The 21034-nt window shown below is 44.5% G+C and overlaps 2 protein-coding genes across 4 annotated transcripts in view; both read right to left on the bottom strand.

Annotated features, from left to right (window-relative positions):
* The window catches only part of OC90 (otoconin 90), a 31567-nt gene extending 26696 nt beyond the window's left edge, over nt 1-4871 (bottom strand). For 2 of the 3 annotated variants that reach the window (XM_083516755.1, XM_083516757.1), the window contains exons 1-3: nt 4658-4871; nt 3220-3287; nt 1040-1105 (exon numbers count right to left, since the gene is read on the bottom strand). In XM_083516755.1, the coding sequence (XP_083372881.1) occupies nt 1040-1105; nt 3220-3268 (115 nt within the window). In that variant the 5' untranslated portion in view covers nt 3269-3287; nt 4658-4871. The other variant, XM_083516756.1, reaches the window with a different exon arrangement.
* A 5292-nt stretch (nt 4872-10163) lies between these two features.
* The window catches only part of HHLA1 (HHLA1 neighbor of OC90), a 33170-nt gene continuing 22299 nt past the window's right edge, over nt 10164-21034 (bottom strand). The window contains exons 15-17 of the mRNA XM_083516779.1: nt 13422-13572; nt 12844-12926; nt 10164-10534 (exon numbers count right to left, since the gene is read on the bottom strand). Of these exons, the coding sequence (XP_083372905.1) occupies nt 10491-10534; nt 12844-12926; nt 13422-13572 (278 nt within the window). The 3' untranslated portion in view covers nt 10164-10490. The remainder of the gene's footprint in view (nt 10535-12843; nt 12927-13421; nt 13573-21034) is intronic.

Raw genomic sequence — 21034 nt, 5'->3', positions numbered from 1 at the left:
CAGCAGTACCTATTTATCTACTCATGCTGGTATGCTTTCAAACTGCTAGACTGGCAGGAGCTGGGACAAAGCAACGGGAGCTCACCCCGTCACGGGGATTTGAACCGACCACCTTCCGATTGGCAAGCCCAAGGCTCAGTGGTTTACACCACAGCACCACCTGCATAGGTTCCACTAAATCCCCATCCCTTGGAAACTGCTGAAGGCAATTCTCACTGGGACAAACTGGTTGTCTGAATCCATTCTTAAACTCCACCTCTTGTAAGCAAACAATTCAGCCCTTTCAGGTAAAGGGCAATAGTTTAGCGGCAGCGCATACTTTGCATGCATATGGTCCAAGAAGTTCAGTCTTATGCCTGCGTTATCCCTAGTCCTATATCTCCGGTATCTCCAGTAAAGAAGATCCCAGAGAGCAACAGAGTTGGAAACACAGATGGCCCATGCCACTCAGGTGGCAGAAATGCAAGAGGCAGCACTCGACCCACCTGACCCCTTGCATCCATCACTGAGAGGGAGGCGTTCCAGCGTGCAACATTGCAGCTCATCTTCCCTGCCCCTGGAGGAGAAGCCAAGCAAGCAGCAAGACTTTGAGGAGCTCTCTGGCTCCTTTAAGTTCAGCAAGAGCTAGGGAACAGCAGGAGCAGAAGAAGTGGAGGACAGCAGTGGGGCAGGAGGTGCCAATTTCCATTTAGCCCCAGGTGGTGAAATGGGCTGGGCCGCCTTTGGTTGGGAGAAACCCCTGCCTGCAGTGGAACTTGGTCCATTAAGAGAAAATGGGGCACTGCCCCAGCAACCTCAGTGAGCCCTCACCTGGTCCATGCCTACCTGCCTTCTTGCACACAGCCTGTCATTGATGCCACCTGCTGTTGGTCTCCCTGGCATCTGCCTTACCCAATGGACACCAGCCATCACAGCCTGCCTGAGACCTGGAGGAGCTATTGCCAGTGTAGGCAGCAATACTTGGCCAAGATGGACATGCAACGCCCCATATTCAGTGGTTCTGTTGCTCCTGGACAGATACAGAACAAGAGCTTCTTACTTAGGTCTCTTTCTGCTGCGTGCGGAAGATCCATTGGAATTGCTGGTGTCTCTGATCCTTGACCTCCTGTCTCACCAGTTCCGTTCAGAAGGAGCACAAATTAAAACAGAAAGATTAATCAATAGAGTGCCTGAAGCCAATTTTCGTCGACTCATTTATTGGTCTCCATTGCAATATCCAAAGTGCATCTCTTACTTGCTCTCCTCTTCTCTATATCTCTTGGTTGACTTCCTGCATTTACCGGTACCTTTGCTATTTCTATATTAAACATTCACTGAAATGAAATTCAAGATGAACTTAAAATGTGTAAGTGTGTTGTGTACCCAGGACCAGGTTGCATATTAGGAACTGAAGGCACATGTATCTGACAGATAATAATAACCCCAGCCACCTGTTGCAGAGACTTCAAAGTCAGTTCTTTCTGAAATAGGTGGGAATTATCTGCACATCTGCGACACTAAGATCAAATTTCCAGGTTCAATTTTCACCTTACTCCAACCAGCTTCACTGAAATGGGGGGGGGGAGAGAATAAGTCTGTAAAACATCACCTTACCCAGAAATTTGGATGGGTGTGAGAAAGTACAGGGAGGAAGGATCTTCTCAGAGGAAGAATTATTTATAATGTAATCAACATTTACAAAAGTATTTGATTCACTTTAATTTAAGGGGGGGACTACACTTGTGGTTTTTGTAGGATTTTAGTACATTTTGTGTAGACTTTTAACTTGGTTTAGCAGCTCCATATAGCTGTGAGAAATTTCCCATTCACTGTGATGGTGGGACACTCTCTGAAGTGAACCCTCTACTGAAGTGAATAGAGACTTCTTCTCTTACACAACTTCTGTATATCAGAAAATACACAGGCCATTGTAATACGTAGGGCTATTCCCAAAAGTTAGAAGGAACTGATACATCTCTCAGCAGCCGATGCATTGATCTGATAATTAAAAAAAAATATCTAATTACCGTATGTTTAATGCACAATTATTTTATTTTACTGTTTGGCTGACAGCTTGATCTTTGTGTTCTACTCAGATAGAGGTGGGTTTTACTGACTTCATCTAGGCCTACTTATGGATATGTTTGCAGAGGATTGCAACCTTGTCATGTGTTCATCACCTGTTGGCATCCACCTGTCTCAAGAGACAATGGAGTGAGCCTCCAGGGGCAATAATAATAATAATAATAATAATAATAATAATAATAATAATAATAATTTATTTGTACTCCACTCTTCTGGCTGGGTTTTCCCAGCCACTCTGGGCGGCTTCCAACAAAGATTAAAAATACATTAGAATGTCACATATTAAAAACTTCCCTGAACTTCCCTTCTAAATGTTAGGTAGTTGTTTATCTCTTTGACATCTGGTGGGAGGGCATTCCACAGGGTGGGCACCACTACCAAGAAGGCCCTCTGCCTGGTTCCCTGTAGCTTTGCTTCTCACAGTGAGGGAACCGCCAGAAGGACCTCGGAGCTGGACCTCAGTGTCCAGGCAGAATGATTGGGGTGGAGACGCTCCTTCAGGTATACTGGGCCGAGGCCGTTTAAGGTCAGGGGTGAAGTCTAACAGCTGTGTTAGCAGTACTGAAGTGACCTCCCTGGGATGCAAGCCTGGGTAGTGTGCCTGGAGGTCCTGGGCTGCCCAGACAACAAGACCCCCCTCTCGGCCTCATTGATGTGGTCCCAAGGAATGCAGAGCAAGACGTTTGGCACCAGCTTGGCTGGAGGAGTTGCCAGAAGCAGGCATACAAGGTGCCATCCAACCATATTAGGGACTCTGCTCTGGATTTCTGTAGGGTTTCCTCCTTAGCCCTTTCTTCTCCCAGAGATGTCCCACAAGTTAGTGGAGATTTAGGATCAGAGTTGTATGTACCTATATGTGTTTTATCATCATCATCATCATCATCAGTTCTTACTATAGAGCAGCCTTCTATAACCTTGGGTCCCCAGATGTTGTAATGGTATTCCGAATGTTCCAGCTCCCATAATCCCCATTAAACATGGCCAATGTCCATGGATAAAGGAACATGCAACCTGACCGAATCTGTGGATACAAGGCTGGGAAGTTCTGCTGTAAGAGCCTATAGGGTAAACAGTTCTCGAGGCATGCTTGATGCAAAACGTCCATACAGAATGATGACTAGAGCTTGAGAAACAGGGACATTATTTTCCACTTACCACCACTATGCAATACCATCAACATATTCACCAGGAGAATAACCATCATTGTTTTTCAGGAATCTTGCCTGGTGAATTAAGTAAAATGTTAGACCGGGCGTGCATATTTCCTTTGAAGGTAATACAATATAGCTTCCCCATTGAAAAGCCATCAGATTATTTATGTCTCCTCAGTTCATTCCACTATTCAACGACAAAAGAGAATATTAGTCCCTGAAAGTATTTCAGCATAGGAACCTAAGAACTGGCAACAGTGATGCAACAGTCAGCTTTTCTGTGGAAGTAACTGCTCATAAAAGGAGAGAATAAAAGCACTTAGAGCTTTTCTCTTCATGAAAAGGAAAAAAAGACTATAAAGATTGTTTTTTAAATTGAATAGTGTGGAAAAAGACAGTGAGTGGCACACACAGGGGCAGACTTTCAAATTTCAGCAGACCTCTTGAGATCAACCAATCTCTTATCTACAATTGCTACCTCAAGAATCTCCAAGGTAGGGTTGCTATAGACGGAATACAGCAGTAGGAAGAAATGTCTGGGAAAATCTGGACATAAGGCAACCCATTTCAGAAGAATTTCCTAAAAGAAATATGTAGCTCAAAAGCTCAACAACTTTGTCAGAAAGGATTTTCACTTTCTGAAATATGGCAACCCTACTCCAAGGGCCCACCCAATTCAAAAAACCCCAAACAGTTTTGTGACTACATCAACCAGCTTCTTCCACATCAATCCTTGGCTTGGATCCCTGACCCTACTGCTGAGTTTTCATTACACATAGGATCATGCTGCACACATGATTAGAATCTAAATCACACCTTCTGCCTCGAAGGTAAAGTGGAACGCAAATCAGGGATGGAGGAGAAATTCGATTCAGATCACATTGAGAGGCAAACCAACCTAACTGGTACCTTACGAATTAATACACAAACTGAAACACAACCATCCCTTTGAAATTCTCACTTCTCCAAATGCAGTTCTCCAGCCAAATAAATGCAAAAGCAGTACATATACATATATAGTGAAAATACCACACCAAATGCATGATATGTGGGGAAATTGCCTTACAAAAATGTGGAAATTAGGAGAGTTTTGTACTAAAATGCTGGTGATTTCCATGAAGACTTTTTAAATAATAATAATAATAATAGCAAAGTAAAATGTGGAAAAGTGGAGAACTAGCAACTGGAAAAAATGAGAAACTGAAATCGACAGATCTGACCATCACTAAAATGCAATCCTGCACATGATTCTTTGGAAGAAGTTATCTCAACTGGGTTCAACTGGACTAATTCAAGTCCGCATGCTGAGGACGGCTGCCTTGTCCCCTTACGGCCACTGGAGTTTCCATCCTTCCAAGTCAACTGCTTTAAGATCAGGGTGCCAGTTCAGATCCGCTCATCAACACGTAAGATCCCCTTCCAACCAAAAGCGCACGACTTACCTTGAGGGATATTGCTCTAAAGGAGATGGGAAGGAGGAAATGGCCTTTAAAGAAGGTTAGGGCTTAGTGATTTATACTTGCTTGGCTATCCCCCCTCACCCATGTGACCACTTTCTTCGTCAACCCCACTTTAAGCTTTCTCAATCGGCCCTTTCATGAGGTTTGTGCAGGTCACAATGCTCGCCGCGGCGAGGTTTAACATTATAGATCATTTATATACCTGGGGCTATATTAAATAGGCCTTCTCTCCAGGGGACTGCGAGTTGCCGGAATAATACAGGCCCTGTTGTAATTAAACAACAATTGCCCCTCTGTTATCCCTCTCCTGCCAAGTCACGTGACGGTGGCGGTAAGAACTTAATAAGAGACAATGTTCCATGTTGAGAGACAGGTGAAAATCTAGACTGATTTGGAGCCCCTGGTTTCTCCAAGTGTTGAAAAGGACAGAGAGTGTTGGGGGGGGGGAATTAAAGGGTCTTTAGGGAGTGTGGGTCAGGGACAGGCAGATGATAGATGATAGATACCTGTAGATAGATAGATAGATAGATAGATAGATAGATAGATAGAGATAGATAGATAGATAGATAGATAGATAGACAGATAGATAGATAGATTATAGATAGATAGATAGATGATAGATAAATAGATAGATAGATAGATAGATAGATAGATAGATAGATAGATAGATAGATAGATGATAGATAGATAGATAGATATAGATAGATAGATGATAGATAGATGATAGATAGATAGATAGATAGATAGATAGATAGATAGATAGACACACATACACACGTATGAAACAATTGCCCCATTTTTTTTAGAACAGGAAATCAAAGTGGATTGCAGGTTTTTTAAAAGAAAAAATAAATGATAATCAAAAGAGCATAAATGGAATACTACAAAGAAAAGTCAAAAAGCTTTCTTGAAGAGCCAGGTCTTCGTCAAATGCCAGGAGGCAAGGGAAGGTGGTGGGGAGAGCAGGCGAAAGTGTGCCAAAGAGCCACAACCAAAAAGGCCCAGCAATTCATCTCCACCGACCCGCAACACACCTCCTTTTTAAAAACTCATCTTTCCAACAAAGGCAGGGAGCACAGAGCTTCTGGTGTGCTGCAGCAGGCGCCACAACTACGAAGTCCAAGTGAAGTCCAAGTGAAGGCAGGAGGGGTTCGCGTCACACAGGGTCCCACCTAAATCTGAGATGCCACTGTCTGCCACTGTTTCCACTCCCATTCCAACCCTGCGCTGTGAGATTCGCTGTACCAGCCAAAGAGAGACCTTAGTTGCAAGCAGGGTCTTTTTGGTTGTGGCACCAACATTATGGAGCTCCCTCCCCTGGGAGGCTCAGTTTGCTGCTTTCCTGTTGTGCTTCTGCCATTTTAATAATAATAATAATAATTTATTATTTATACCCCGCCCACCTGGCTGGGTTTCCCCAGCCACTCTGGGCAGCTTCCAACAGAACACTAAAATACAATAACCTATTAAACATTAAAAGCTTCCCTAAACAGGGCTGCCTTCAGGTGTCTTCTAAAAGTCTGGTAGTTGTTTTTCTCTTTGACATCTGGTGGGAGGGCGTTCCACAGGGCAGGTGCCACTACTGAGAAGGCACTGTGCCTGGTTCCCTGTAATCTCACTTCTTTCAGAGAGGGAACCGTCAGAAGGCCCTCGGCGCTGGACCTCAGTGTCCAGGCAAAACAATGCAGGTGAAGATGCTCCTTCAGGTATACTGGGCCGAGGCCGTTTAGGGCTTTAAAGGTCAGCACCAACACTTTGAATTGTGCTTGGAAACGTACTGGGAGCCAGTGTAGGTCTTTCAAGACCGGTGTTATGTGGTCTCGGCGGCCGCCCCCAGTCACCAGTCTAGCTGCCGCACTCTGGATTAATTGCAGTTTCCGAGTCACCTTCAAAGGTAGCCCCATGTAGAGCGCATTGCAGTAGTCCAAGAGAGAGATAACTAGAGCATGTACCATTCTGGCATGCTCAAGAAGGACTTCTAAAGTATATTTAAATCAGGAATCAGGAAGACCAAGACTTCAATAAGGGATGGGAAAAATTTATAATTTATGGGATTGGAATAACACTTGTAATAAAACAACGAACTATGGACGTAATGGAGATATAAAAATGTGGATTAATATAAAAGACGCAGACGGAAAGGATTAACAATAAGACCCACAAAAGGGTGGAGGGAAGACCAAGAGATTCTTGGGAATCTTGATTTTATATATTATGTTACTATGTGAATGTAAATATTAATTTGGAAAATTAAATAAATAAATTTATTTTAAAAAAATAAAGTATATTTAAGTCACACGGCTTCCCCCAAAGAACCTTGGGATCTGTAGTTCATCCCCTTGTGAAGCTACATTTTTTAGCACCCATTACAAACTACAATTCCCAGCATTCTTCAGGGAAAGCTGTGGGCTTTAGAAGTTTAGTGTCGTTGTGCTGTTTATCTCCCTATGCAAGAACGCCAGCATGCTACAGTGATTAGAGGGCTTGCCTGGAGCTGGATAGACCCGGGTTCAAATTGCTACTTTGCCATAGCACCTTTCATGTGTGATTCACACGTAGAAGGCATATCGGGGGGCACACTCCTGGCCCCACCCCTGTATTAGGCACATTCCTTGCCATTGCTCTAAGGTAATGTGGTCAAGCGGTCTAAGGCACTGGATTTAGGCGCCAGTCTCTCCAGAGTCGTGGGTTTGAATCCAATGGGATACGGTGGGATATCAGCTTCGCCCTAGGCATGGCGGATAACAGCAACAACCGAGGGAAAGAAACACATAACATCTTACAAGGACAGGAAGAAACATCACAGACAGAATAATTGCCACACACAGGAAGAACAAGGATATCGTTTGAGTGCCTCAAACTTTATAAATCATTTAATGTGTCAACACAAATAAAAGTTATTAATACTGCAGTTGTTGTAGAAGGGATTATTATTATGACCCGAATGTAATGGAAATCAATAAGATTTTGGAACGCAGAAATTAAGCAAATAATCAATTCATCCAATCTAGCATAGGGGGGCATTTTATCTAAATTATATAATTCAGTATTTGAACAATTGGTATTAATGATGGTATCATAAATTGGCATTGTTATAATGAGGCTATTATTGGATTTTTAAAAAAATCCTTCCAGTAGCACCTTAAAGACCAACTAAGTTAGTTCTTGGTATGAGCTTCCGTGTGCATGCACACTTCTTCAGATACACATTATTGGATTGTAATTGAAAACTAATAAAAATTATTATTAAAAAAGAAAAGAAAAAAAGAATCTCACCGCTGTCAAGTGTCCTTTTGGCTCAGCCGGTAGAGCATGAGACCTTTAATTTTAGGGTCATCGGTTCACGTTGACCAAAAGGGGCTAGACCAAATTATCCCCTTCCAACTCTACGATCTAGACCATCCTTGAAAACCTGTGACCCTCTTCTTGTTCCAGACTGCACCTCCCACCATCCCTGACCACCAGTCATGCTGGCTGCGTCTGATGGAAGTTATAGTCCCAAACCTCTTGAGATCATTATGTTGAGGAAAGCTGCTCCAGACACCTACACATTAATATGGTTGACGGCAACTACATCGGACAAGGGTAGTGCACTTTTCTCATCCTGAGGGCCATATTTCCTTCTGGGCAACCTTCCAGGGGTCAGTGGTGGACGGAGCCAGATGCAAGAGTCGGTGGAGCAATAAATGCAAATGTCACCTTTGCACAATAGGGGCGTTTCTGCACACAAACACATACATATGACCTCTCTGTTCTCTGTCTGGGCAAGCAAGCAGTGTTGTTTCCAAGGACTAATTCCAGCTTGGCAAAAACACTCAGGGTGTGGTAGCAGCTCCTTGTGCATGGCCTTTTCGACTTTGCAGATGGCCGCACTAACATGTGGATATCTGGAAGCAGGGCCAAGAGTGTGGCGCCACAAACCCAGGACTCAGGGGATGCCTCCCCCCATCAGAATTTAGAATGTTGCAATACAGCGTGCAAGTACAGCGGTACCTCGGGTTACACACGCTTCAGGTTACAGACTCCGCTAACCCAAAAATAGTACCTCGGGTTAAGAACTTTGCTTCAGGATGAGAACAGAAATCGTGCTCCGGCGGTGCGGTGGCCGCAAGAGGCCTCATTGGCTAAAGTGGTACCTCAGGTTAAGAATAGTTTCAGGTTAAGAACGGACCTCCAGAATGAATTAAGTTCTTAACCCGTGGTACCACTGTATGTATATATATCAGGGGAGGAAGTGAGCCTTAAAATGCACAGATCCATAAAAACAGCATGCAAAGGTGGGACTCGTGACATAGCAGAAAACTGCTTGCAAAAATGTGTGTTTTAGTTCCTCTTAGGATGAAGGAGCTGGGGGTGAAATGAGAGGTCACAACAGCCCTGCAACTCTCAGATTCTTCTCCTTCTGTCAGCTCTCCTGCACCTGTCTGAGATGGCCATGGGGAAAGTCTGCTCAGGTGGCCGGCCTCCTTTTCCCTATGCAGCAGTTCATGAAGTGATGCTCCAGTAATGAGATCAACAGCTTGGGTCCTTTGGATACATGGGTGGGCAATGCATTTCAAGCATGACATAAACTTGCTTAGGAAACAGGTTTCCAACCAAGCTGATATCTCGCCCAGCATTAAATGAGAAGCCACCAATCTCCCCGCCCCCAATCCCATGCTCTGTGGCCTGTGAAGATCTACACTCCTTTCTCCATTGTGGAATTGGCAGAGAGCCTTAACTCCGGCCCCTCGCTCAAAACAGTTGGGCCTGCTTGTCTAGCACCACCCAGAGGTACAGTGGTGTGTCTGCTAATGCCATCTTTAGGATGTAGAAGGTCAAGCCTATCCATTATTAAGGAAATCAGCCCTGAGTGCTCACTGGAAGGACAGATCCTGAAGCTGAGGCGCCAAGACTTTGGCAACCTTATGAGAAGAGAAGACTCCCTGGAAAAGACCCTGGTGTTGGGAAAGATGGAGGGCACAAGGAGAAGGGGACGACAGAGGACGAGATGGTTGGACAGTGTTCTCGAAGCTACCAGCATGAGTTTGACCAAATTGTGGGAGGCAGTGGAAGACAGGAGTGCCTGGCGTGCTCTGGTCCATGGGGTCACGAAGAGTCGGACACGACTAAACAACTAAACAACAACAACAACAAGTTTTATCTGCAATTGCCCATTCACACCGCAAGTCACATTTAAATCTCACAGTCCCAGGGAGGGTCAAAACTCAGTGGCAGAGCATGGAATGGTTCCAGATTCAATCACTGCCATCTCCAGGCAGATCTGAGGATATCTCCTGTCTGAAACTCTGGAGAGCTCACTGGGCCAATGGTCTACTCATTGTTAAAGCAGGTTCTTCGTATACTGCACATGATAGGAAACAGCAATAGATTTCATATCAATTCACTTAAATATATGCCATTTCATAATAAAAAAAAGTTCTCCAAGATTTTATCACAATCGAATTCTTGAACATATTTTTATTCAGAGCTGGTTTACCACAGTTAACAACCCTCAACATGCACCCACAACAATACTAATGATTACACTTTATGAAGTACAATGTACAAAAAAAATAAATCATTTAAGTTTAGTTTCATGCTTGAGTTCCACCTCCTATTATTACAGTTCATTTAATCAGTGCTTGGAATGGAAAATATTCTACCCTACTACAGGGGAAAACTCATTCTCCTCTCTTCTTCTTCTTCTTCTTCTTCTTCTTCTTCTTCTTCTTCTTCTTCTTCATACCCGACAGTGATTTCTTGCGCTGGATAATGGGATGAAGTCTAAGAGTTTGTGTGAGTCTTCTTCTTAGCAATGACTCCTCTTTGGGCTTTAAATAGCTCTGCAAATGCTTGCAAGGCATTTTTGCTTTAAAGCTGAAAAAGCAAAAGAGGAAGCTCTTAACAATCTTAGAATCATAGAAATGTAGAGTTGGAAGGAACCCAAAGGTTCATCTGGTCCAGCCCCCTGCAATGCTGGAATCACAGCTGAAGAATCCCTTACAGATGGTGATCCAACCTCTGCTTAAAAACCTCCAAGGAAGGAGACACCATCACCTGTTGTGAGAGTCTGTTCCACAGTTGAACAGCTCCTACTATTAGAAAGTATGGGATGTGAAACACAAGAGCAGTCAAGTACAACATTCCTAGAGTGAACATGTTTACACATGGGGAGGAATGTTTGTCCAGCCAGCAGGTAAACTTCCTGTTTCCTTCTGGGCTGGGGCAGACTTCCTCTGCATGTGACCAGAGGTGGGCGTGGCCTCATCTGTGTAGGTAACAAATGCATAGGACTGGCGCCATCTCTCTCTATGACTACTTTTGTCAAAGAAGCAACATCTGCTTAGCCAAAGATGCTCTCTTGGCCTCCAGCCTCCAGCCAAGAGAGGACAAAGGAACTGTCTCCTTACGAGACAGTTTCCAGGTGTATGTAACTTTTCTAAGCTAAGTCTGCCTTCTGGGATCCAATTGTGAACAGAATGTGAGTAAAAAAAAATTATACTTTTATAGAAGACCGTGTCGTGTCTTATCTTTTATGAGGGAATAAGGGGGAAATACCAGAATAGTTGTTATAGAGGCTTTAGCGAGCCTGAGCAAACACATCCGCTGCAAGTTTAAAAGGGGAATGTTACTCTGCTAAATTGTGAGCTTGTTAACACAAGTTGGAATCAAACAATATATCCTCTCCTGCATCCTTGAACGTTCCCACAGAAAATTCTTCCTAATGTTTAGTTGGAATCTCCTTTCTTGTGACTTGAATCCATTGCTTTGAGTCCTACCCTCTGGAGCAGCAGAAAGCCAGCTTGCTCCATCTTCCCTTCAGATAATGGAAGATTGCTCTCATATCACCTCTCAGTCTTATTTGCATATATTTAATATATAGCAATGGTTCACACTCCCAAAATTGTGGCTTCGATGGCACCCTTAAAAAAAATCCTCTGCTTCCACCCACTACCCTCCTTTGGTTCTACCTCCTGAGTGCTTTGAGCATGTGCAAAGTGCAATATTCCATATTCTGACTCAGTGCAAGGCAGCTTCATTTGTCCCTGTGAGCAATAGTCCCCCACTTCAAGGATGGAGTGATGGACTGTCAAGGCTGCAGATAAAGTTACCTAAGTAAAGTCAGCTGGGAGCAAGCCACTCTGAAAACATTCTGTGCAAAAGCACAACGTATTGTATTCTTGTCATCCATTTCTGAATAGCCTTTCAAATCAGTGTCAAGGCTATTTACGAACATACCGTAACAACAATCAAAACCAGTTTTAAAACAATACCCGAAAAGGGGCAGATACAGGTTTTTTAAACAATACAAAATCAATGCCTAATGAAGTGGCTAGGGAAACCCAGCCAGATGGGCAAGGTATAAATAATAAAATTATTCTTATTATTACACCAAGATGGAAAACCCTGTCAAAATAAAAAATGTCTTCAGTAGTTTCCAGAAAGTACAGGTAGTGAACACCTGTATGATCTCAACAGAGATGCTGTTCCACAAAGCAGGGGAAGTCATAGTGAAAGTCCTGTTTTGAGTTGCTGTGGAGCAGGCTTCTGATGTTTTAGGGACTTCAAGAAGTGAAGTATAAACCCTACTGGGTCTATGATGGTTTCTTAAGTAACCTGGTGCTGTAAAGGGCCTTGTATGTTAATCCAGACTTGAGGTTGCCAGTGCACGAACAGCTGTGGTCAAGCTATCCTGTCCTGTAATCACAGAAGGGTAGTGGGAAAGGAGATAGATTTTGTCCAAGGGAAAGGGAGGCAAGCCTAGGGAATTCAGGTTTTGGGTGCCTGCAAGCTCTCCTGCAATCTTGTGAAAAAGAAGGAAATCTGGGTTCAATTTGCAGCAGAGAAAAGAGCTGAACACCAGGTCTACTTGTTTGTTGAAAACTAATGTCTGCTGCCTAGTCCAAGGTCTACCCATAGCTACTAGCCGGTAGACCCATTAGGATGGACCTGGATTAAGTTAGTCTCACTGATGTCCCACTGAAGGTCATTGTGGAAAAAGTAGTCATGGTTAACCATATCGTATTGACTTCAGTGGGTACTAAATGCAATTAATTTAGTCTTAATATTTTCCATTGTCCATTTCAAGGCCACATCCCCAAAACCCTGCGAGCCAGATGAGAATTTGTCCCATTATATTTGAGAAAGAAAACATTATGAAACACCATTGAGGAACATCTACTTACTCCTTGAATGGGCAGCCCTCTTGACTTTTTCACAGATGTATGTTGCATTCTTCAAGAACCAGGAATAGTTTTCAATACAGTACCTAAAAAAATTAACCAGAATCACAAGATCAATACAATATTGATTAGAATAAGATCTGATCATCTAGTCATTCCACAATTACACAGAACCACCACACAAACACATGGCTGGGTCATAAGAACAAAGGCAGCAGCAACTACAACACTGGAGATGCACTCCATGACTTTTCAGTCATAAAATGTGAGTTTGGTATTTCCAGTCAGTGAGTGGCAAGACATGAATCTTGAGGCAATCCAGTGCTTGGAGAAACCTGGACTGTGTCATCTTTTGTAGCTAACCTTGGCTATGGGACAATACAGCCCAAGCTTAGAGCTCTTGAGGAAGCGGGCAGAGGGACCTCTCCATCCAACAGAATCCATAATTCTATGTTTTGAAAACTCTTTGCTATAATTGTATAGGTCTGAACTTCCTCATGCAAACTCAATGTTCTCAATTATCCTCCCCTGTTCCCCAAATTTAGGATAAAAACCAAGGTGAGACCGGTTCTACCTTTTACCTCATAGCTTCATCTCTTGAGTAGCTTCTGTCCCTTGCACAGAGGCACTGCTGGAAAAATTTGCACAGCTCCATCACACAAGGGTTTATCTTCTGAGCCGTGATGTACGGTGTCGTCATGGAGGTGCCTTTCTTCATTGCCTGCGGACATCCTACAAGGGAGAAGATAATCTCCAAGTAGACCTTGACAGTAGCTCCATATGTTTGGCATGTCAGAGGCACAGGAATAAGACACTTGCTAAAGTCCTGAATAGGGCAGCCAAATGGATCAAGGTGCTGGAGTAATTCTCTACAGTGGGGAAGTTGCAATGTTTGGGGCTTTTTAGGTTAGGGAAAAAAAGAATTAAGACTTTGGGGCATGAGAAAGGTGTATAAAATTAGGATAGGTTTGGAGAAACTTGATCAGGAGAGTTTCCCTCCCGCTCCCACCCTGTGAGAACTTGGGACAACTCTTCACACAGCTCATAGTGGAGATTTGCTCCCACTTGAAGAAGAAGAGTTTGGATTTGATACCCCGCTTTATCACTACCCGAAGGAGTCTCAAAATGGCTAACATTCTCCTTTCCCTTCCTCCCCCACAACAAACACTCTGTGAGGTGACTGGGGCTGAGAAACTTCAAAGAAGTGTGACTAGCCCAAGGTCACCCAGCAGCTGCATGTGGAGGAGCGGGGACGCGAACCCGGTTCACCAGATTACGAATCTACTGCTCTTAACCACTACACCACACTGGCTCTCATCACACTTTAGGTGATGATGGTTACCAACTTGGAGGCCTTCCCACAAGGATTAGGCAAATGCATGCAGGAGAAGACTATCAGTGGCTACCAGCTCTGATGGCTATCTGCAGCGTCCACTGTCAGAGATGGTATGATTCTGAATACCAATAAACCTAGGGAGAGAGCTATTGCACTCATGTCTACTTTCTGTAGAGATCTGGTTGGCCACAGTGGGGACAGAATGTTGAACTAGGCGTAGAGTCATCAACAAAGCTCTTTAGGCCCTCCAATAATTTTCCTTGCTCCTGCCACCCATGTTTAAAAAAACTGGGGGTGGAGGAGGGCAGGTGCAGAGCGAAGTGTACCATGGCTTCAGTGGTCAGCTCCTTCTCCTCATCCTCCTGCCACTACATCATTCTGGCAGTGGTGAGGTCAGAGGATTCTGATGAAAATGGAAAAGGAAGCCAGAATTGCTGAAGTTCGCACATTCATCTGAGATTTAGAGCAGAAATCAGCCAAGCATTATCAATACAGTCAAACCTTGGTTTTTGAACATAATCCATTCCGGAAGACCATTCGACTTCTGGAACGTTCAAAAACTGAGGATCAATGGGCGGTTGGCAAAATCCATTGAAAAAATAGAAAAGCATGCAGCGGAAGCCATTCAACTTCCAAGGCACATTCAAAAACGGAAGCAATTACTTCCGTGTTTTCGGTGTTCGGGTTCCAAATCGTACGTCAACGGAGAGGTTTGAGAACTGAGTTTCCACTGTATTCATTCACAAGGTTGTTGCTGTTTTTAAGCCTACGGATGAAACTTAATTATCTTTTTAAACAGTGTTTTGACATTTCCTTTACATTGAAACGTGTGTAAGCTATGCAGCTTACATTAAATAATGTCATATGAGACAAATGGCATAGTATTTTGCAGAAACCAAACTGCAGTGAAACGGAAACAGTGCTGACTGTGTTGAATACAAGTGGAACAGAAATCGCTGCGTTTTTGCATTTCTAGCTGACGCTGCCTGTTTATCTCAGTCCAAAGGGGATCACTTACCAGTGGTTCATGATTTTCAGGGGGCACAAGCAAGTCCTGCTAACCCAATGCAGAAAAATAGCCGTGCTTAATATACTTGTGTTTGTCAAAAGCCTGGTGCAGCCAATCCTATAGGGATGCTTGTGGTTATTGGAGCTGCCTAGGCCAGGCATTTGAAATCAAGGCTCAGCTGTACATCATTTTTGCAAGCTCTCTGAGCCGTAATCTCTTTGGACAAGGTAATTGAATCTCTCCCCACCCACCCAATGCCTTGCATTCCTTATGGCTTTGGTTGTGTTACACGATAGGAGAGGTTATGGAGGTTACCCTTAGAGTAATGAAGCTCTGTTGACATACACCTGAGTTGTCAGAGCCCATCGCGAATTTAATAAAAAGTGGCATTCGTTGATGGCAGAGAAATAAAGCTTCTGTCGTCTTCAAAGGGACAGGCACAAAACTACCTTAAGAGCTGGGTGAGCTAGTGAGCAAAATGGAATCCCGTCTTTTTTAAGTCATCCTGGCCTCTAACCCACTCATTTTCCTGCCCAAGGTTACCCCCACCAGCCCCAAACTCAGCCCAAAAGTACAGCGTGTGGTCTTACAGCGGTCATTATCTCGTTTCCAAACTTACCTCCCAGGTTTGTCACAAAGATCGAATGAGAGACAGGGTGAACTGAGCTTCTTGGAGCAGAAATGGAATGGTGGGTGGTGGAATGGCGATCCAAAAGGCTAGATAACCCAGTAGCAGAGATTAGTGCTGCTGCCTTGACCCCGAGACTGAGGGAGCCCAAGGCCATGTGACGTCAGCACAGCAGGCAGCCATGCCAGGAACCATGCCTTCAGAACCGTTTGTCCAATTTTATGGAACTCCCTTCCATCATCATCAGCATCATTTTATTTGTATGTCGCCTTTCCATAGTTAAAACAACGCTCAAGGTGGCTTACAACATGACAAGATTTACATAATTACCAACATAACAAAAGTCATAAACAATAAATAAAGGTAAAGGTAAAGGGACCCCTGACTGTTAGGTCCAGTCACAGACGACTCTGGGGTTGCAGCGCTCATCTCACTTTACTGGCCGAGGGAGCTGGCGTACAGCTTCCGGGTCATGTGGCCAGCATGACTAAGCCGCTTCTGGAGAACCAGAGCAGCACACGGAAACACCATTTACCTTCCCGCCGGAGCAGTACCTATTTATCTACTTGCACTTTGACGTGCTTTTGAACTGCTAGGTGGGCAGGAGCAGGGACCGAGCAACAGGAGCTCACTCCATTGCGGGGATTCGAACCGCCAACCTTCTGATCAGCAAGCCCTAGGCTCTGTGGTTTAACCCACAGCGCCACCCACGTCCAATAAAAAAAGGAAAAATAAAACACATCAAAAGGTACACAACCAAATGGAAAACAATTTCCACATAAAACATAAAAACTAAAACTAAAAATACATCGATATCAATAACAATTTAAAATGACATAGATAAAAAATAAAAACAATATTAAAGAAGCCCTCTCTGTCGAGCAGCAGCAGCAGTCCTTGTCAGGCCCTGCCCCAAGCCCAGTGGAGAGAGGTGGGGCAGGGTCCTTCAGGCTCCCAGCAAGCAGTCATTCCAGCTGAGGACAGACAGACCCCATCCCTATTGAACTTCTGGCACCTACTGAAGACTGTTTGTTCCATCAGGCGTTTTAATTGAAGTCCGGTTTTATAGTTGGGACTGTTTATTTGTGGGGGGTTTTTACCTCTTCTTTGCAATTTCTTATACACTGTTTAGAGACGATCATAGCTAAAGCCAGATATAAACGGCTTAAATAAATAAAACAATCAAGAGCAACGTACATGAACAGTTTTATTGACAGTTTCTTGGGCTGATTTGCCCATAACTTGCAAACTGCCTTGGGTCCATCTTGGCAATTGGGTGGCACTTCATGGACAGGTGACAGAATTCAGAATATAACACATTTATTCATTTTCTTACATATATATCCCACTTCCCATCCACCATGGAGCCCAAGCAGCATACATGTGGTTCCCAGGTGGTCTGCTACCTGGGCACTGACCAGACAGAGATCTTCAGCAAACAGGTGGTCCATTGTGTCTTCAAACTGTACCTTGGGATTCTAGAGGTCATTCTCTATAGTCCCAGTCTCTATCCACATAGGACAAAAATGGCTGGTTCAATTTTATTATAATATGAATGAATCAAAGGAATATGATGGATGCAATCTCATTATCTCCTTCTGTAAAATGATTCCTTTGGGATGATGGCTTGGGAGGTGAGGCTTTATTCAGTCTTGATCAGTGATCTGAAGCCCAGAGAGCCTTTTCATTTTCATTTATTTACTCAAGAGTGTTAGCTTTCTTTAAAAACTTTAGAAGCATCTCCATTGGCAAAGGGAGGAGACTTGTAGCTTCATCACATGGCAGGTACCAACTCTGTCCCACCATCTCATTATGTCCCTGTAGAGAAACCAGAGATGATGGATCATTTTTCAGTGGGGGGCATTTTAAGGTGAAGAAGATGTTCTTCAAAGCTGAAAATGTTCACATACACATTTACCTTCTTCCAGGGACAACAGCCTCATTCTTCTCAGAAGTATCTGCCCCTCGTCACCTGCCTGAAAGAAACAGTTGTGTTCCAGTGAACAAAATATATGCATTAAGTGGATGAAAGCCAAAAGGAGCAAGGGAAAAGTGGAGAAGACAATGGATTACCTTGCTATCATTTCCAGACATGAAGGAGAAAGTCTTTTCAATCCATGCTTTTGTTTCCAGAAGACTTAAGACCGACGTTCTGCTTAGAATAGAAGTTGCAAAGATGGCATGTTGACAGCCTGCAAAGGTTGATTCCCACTCAGGATTCCTGTTATCCCATTGTTTGCTGCGGTGGTATGTATTTTTGCGTTTCTATATTGTAAACCACCCTGCGACCCTTGGATGAAGGACAGTATAGAAATACAGCCGTACCTCAAGTTACATTAGCTTCAGGTAAAGTAATTTTGAGTGGCGAACGCGGCAAACCAGGTTTCACTTCGCGCATGCACAGAAGCACTCTATCACGGCGTGCGCATGCACAGAAGTGGTGCCTCTGGATACGGACTTTTCAGGGTAAGTACGGACCCCCAGAATGAATTGAGTTCATATCCGGAGGGTCCACCGTATAATATAGAAGGACAGTATAGTAAATCAAATTTACATGTTCCTGTCAGTAGCCATTTTGCTTTGGGCAGTCTGTGGTGGGCTGCTTTTGCTGTCCTCATTTCAAAACGATAAGGAGTGGCTCCACATCAGCAAATGTGCCATGAGGCATAAAAAGCAGCTTTATACCAGGGCAGGGACCATGCTTCAGTCCAAGGACCACCTTCCTTTGTGGAGAACCTTCCAGAAACCACACGCCTGTGGTGGGCAGCGCCAAAGGCAAAAGTGTGTGGAGCAATGGGTGCCACTTTACTTTTTTTCAATGGGCATAAAAGTAAGCGTGCCAGGCAAAAGTCCTTGCAGTTGGACACAGAACAAGGCAAATGTACTTGAGTTGGGCACAGAACAAAGCCAGAGAAAGGTGTGCCCTGAGGAGAATTTTTTAGAGGCCCAGAGGCCTACATTTGCCCCCCCCATACCTTCCAACTACCCCCAAAATACTGGGATCATCAAAAAAAAACCCTTACGCTGCCATGGCTTTCCACCTTTCCACACAGAGTCCCAAATTCCCCAGGGACCTTCCCTTCTGCACAGCGTTTCAATGTGTTACTAGAAGGCTAGATCTGTGTGTCATAAGGACACACATTTCTCCCTACCGCTCACTCAATATGGCGCCACTTCCCTTTCTTGTGAAAACAAGATCTGGGGCACACAAACACGGCTAAGAAAGTTGGTCACTGTTTTCCTCAGTTGGTCAGTTTCCCATAAAGAAAGCGGTGTGTACGGGAGCAAAGGGGCAGGACTTGTCCATGAGGCTGGTGCCATGGCTCCAAGGGGAAGAGCAGCCATTGCAATCGCTTGGCTCCGGCTTGTTTCGTTCGGCCTGCGTTTCTGCCGCAGCCTCTGAGGAAGAGGTGTGCAGGGGGACAGCGACACTGAAGTTGAATGTGTCTCTATTTTCATCTGAGGAATGTTGGAGGCCATGCCCTTGCTTTATACCAGGGGAAAGAAAGCACAGCTCCATCCTTCTAGCCCAGTATTTTGTTCTCTGACTGATCATGACTCAGGGGTAGCCAAGATGACCGCAATTCCCATCATACCTGACCATTGGCCATGCTGGCCGGGCCTGACAGGAGTTGGAGTCCAACAATATCCAGAGGGCACCAAAATTGGCTACCCCTGCTCCAGGGTGTCAAGCAGGAAGGTGTTTGCCCAGTCCTGCTACATGGAGGTCCTTATGAATGGAGATGCCTGGGATTGAACCTGGAACCTTCTACATGCCAAGCATGCACCCTGCCACCAAGCTACAATTTGATGAAGTGACCTGTACCTTTGGTGTTGTTGGTTTTTTTTACCAGCCGTCTATTCAGCTGAAAAGCTGACTGCAGAGAAACACGAGAGAAGCAAACCTGGCAATACGCTTGAGCCATTTGCCCCTTCTTCTTTCGGCTCATGTCCCCAAATCCCCGCAGTCCAAGACAGGAGTCCCATGCCACATTTTAACTACCCACGGGCTCAGTACTCAAATAATAATGTAATTGCATTTCCAACATTCGATTATCCTTTAAAAATATATATATGCAGGCACAACCAAGCCAAATCCAGCATTCTGAAGAACCACATATTCCGGTGGGAAGTTTAAAACACATGCTTCCTTTCTCCCCATTCAACTCCATGAGGTTGCCGTTGCAATCCTATACACAACCTTACTGGCACTTAGAGGGGCTTCCACACAGCAGTTTATTGTGGATGCGATGCTAGTCGATCCTGCAGATATTTTTTGTGTGTGCAGCATTCAGAAGACGTCGTCCTCACCAAAAATGGTGCCCCACACAATTGCCTTATTTAATCTGGCTTTACTGTTTCCACAGCATGCAACTCACAGAGGAGGTACCCCAGTCTTCATTCACTGATATAGGTGTCAACAGCCTACGAACCACCCTGAAGGACTCTGCTGAGCTATTGCTCAAGGAAAGATTAAGACTAAGAATTTTAAATGATGTTGATGATGATGATGATCAGGCCCATTTGAGTGGACATTTTAAGATTGCTCTGTTAATAAAGATAAAGGGACCCCTGACCATTAGGTCCAGTTGTGACTGACTCTGAGGTTGCGGCGCTCATCTCGTTTTACTGGCTGAGGGAGCCGGCGTACAGCTTCTGGTTCATGTGGCCAGCATGACTAAGCTGCTTCTGGGGATCCAGAGCAGCGCACGGAAACGCCGTTTACCTTCCCACTGGATGGGTACCTATTTATCTACTTGCACTTTGATGTGCTTTTGAAATGCTAGGTGGGCAGGAGCTGGGACGGCGCTCTCCCCGTTGCGGGGATTCGAACCGCCGACCTTCTGATCGGCAAGCCCTAGGCTCTGTGGTTTAACCCACAGTGCCACCTGCGTCCAATAAAGAAAAATAAATAAAACACATCAAAAGGTACACAACCAAGGAGGAGGGACCGAGCAACGGGAGCTCACCCCGTCATGGGGATTCGAACCTCCGACCTTCTGATCGGCAAGTCTTAGCAATTTCAGTTGGGTAGCCTCTACATGGGATACATCAGCCTCGCCGCTTGAATTTCTGCTTGCTCTGCAGGCATTAATGTCAAAGGAGGGTGCCCAGGGTGGAGGATGTGTGTAGAGACAGCTCTTCAGAGATGGATCAAGTTAAAGTTCACTCAGTGGCTTGAAACAGAATCTCCCTCCTGAAGGATTTGGGCTTCTGCACA

This window comes from Podarcis liolepis (genome assembly GCF_965112155.1).
Source record: "Podarcis liolepis genome assembly, chromosome: 8".
NCBI lineage: Eukaryota > Metazoa > Chordata > Lepidosauria > Squamata > Lacertidae > Podarcis > Podarcis liolepis.
This window is presented reverse-complemented; position numbering and strand designations above follow the sequence as displayed.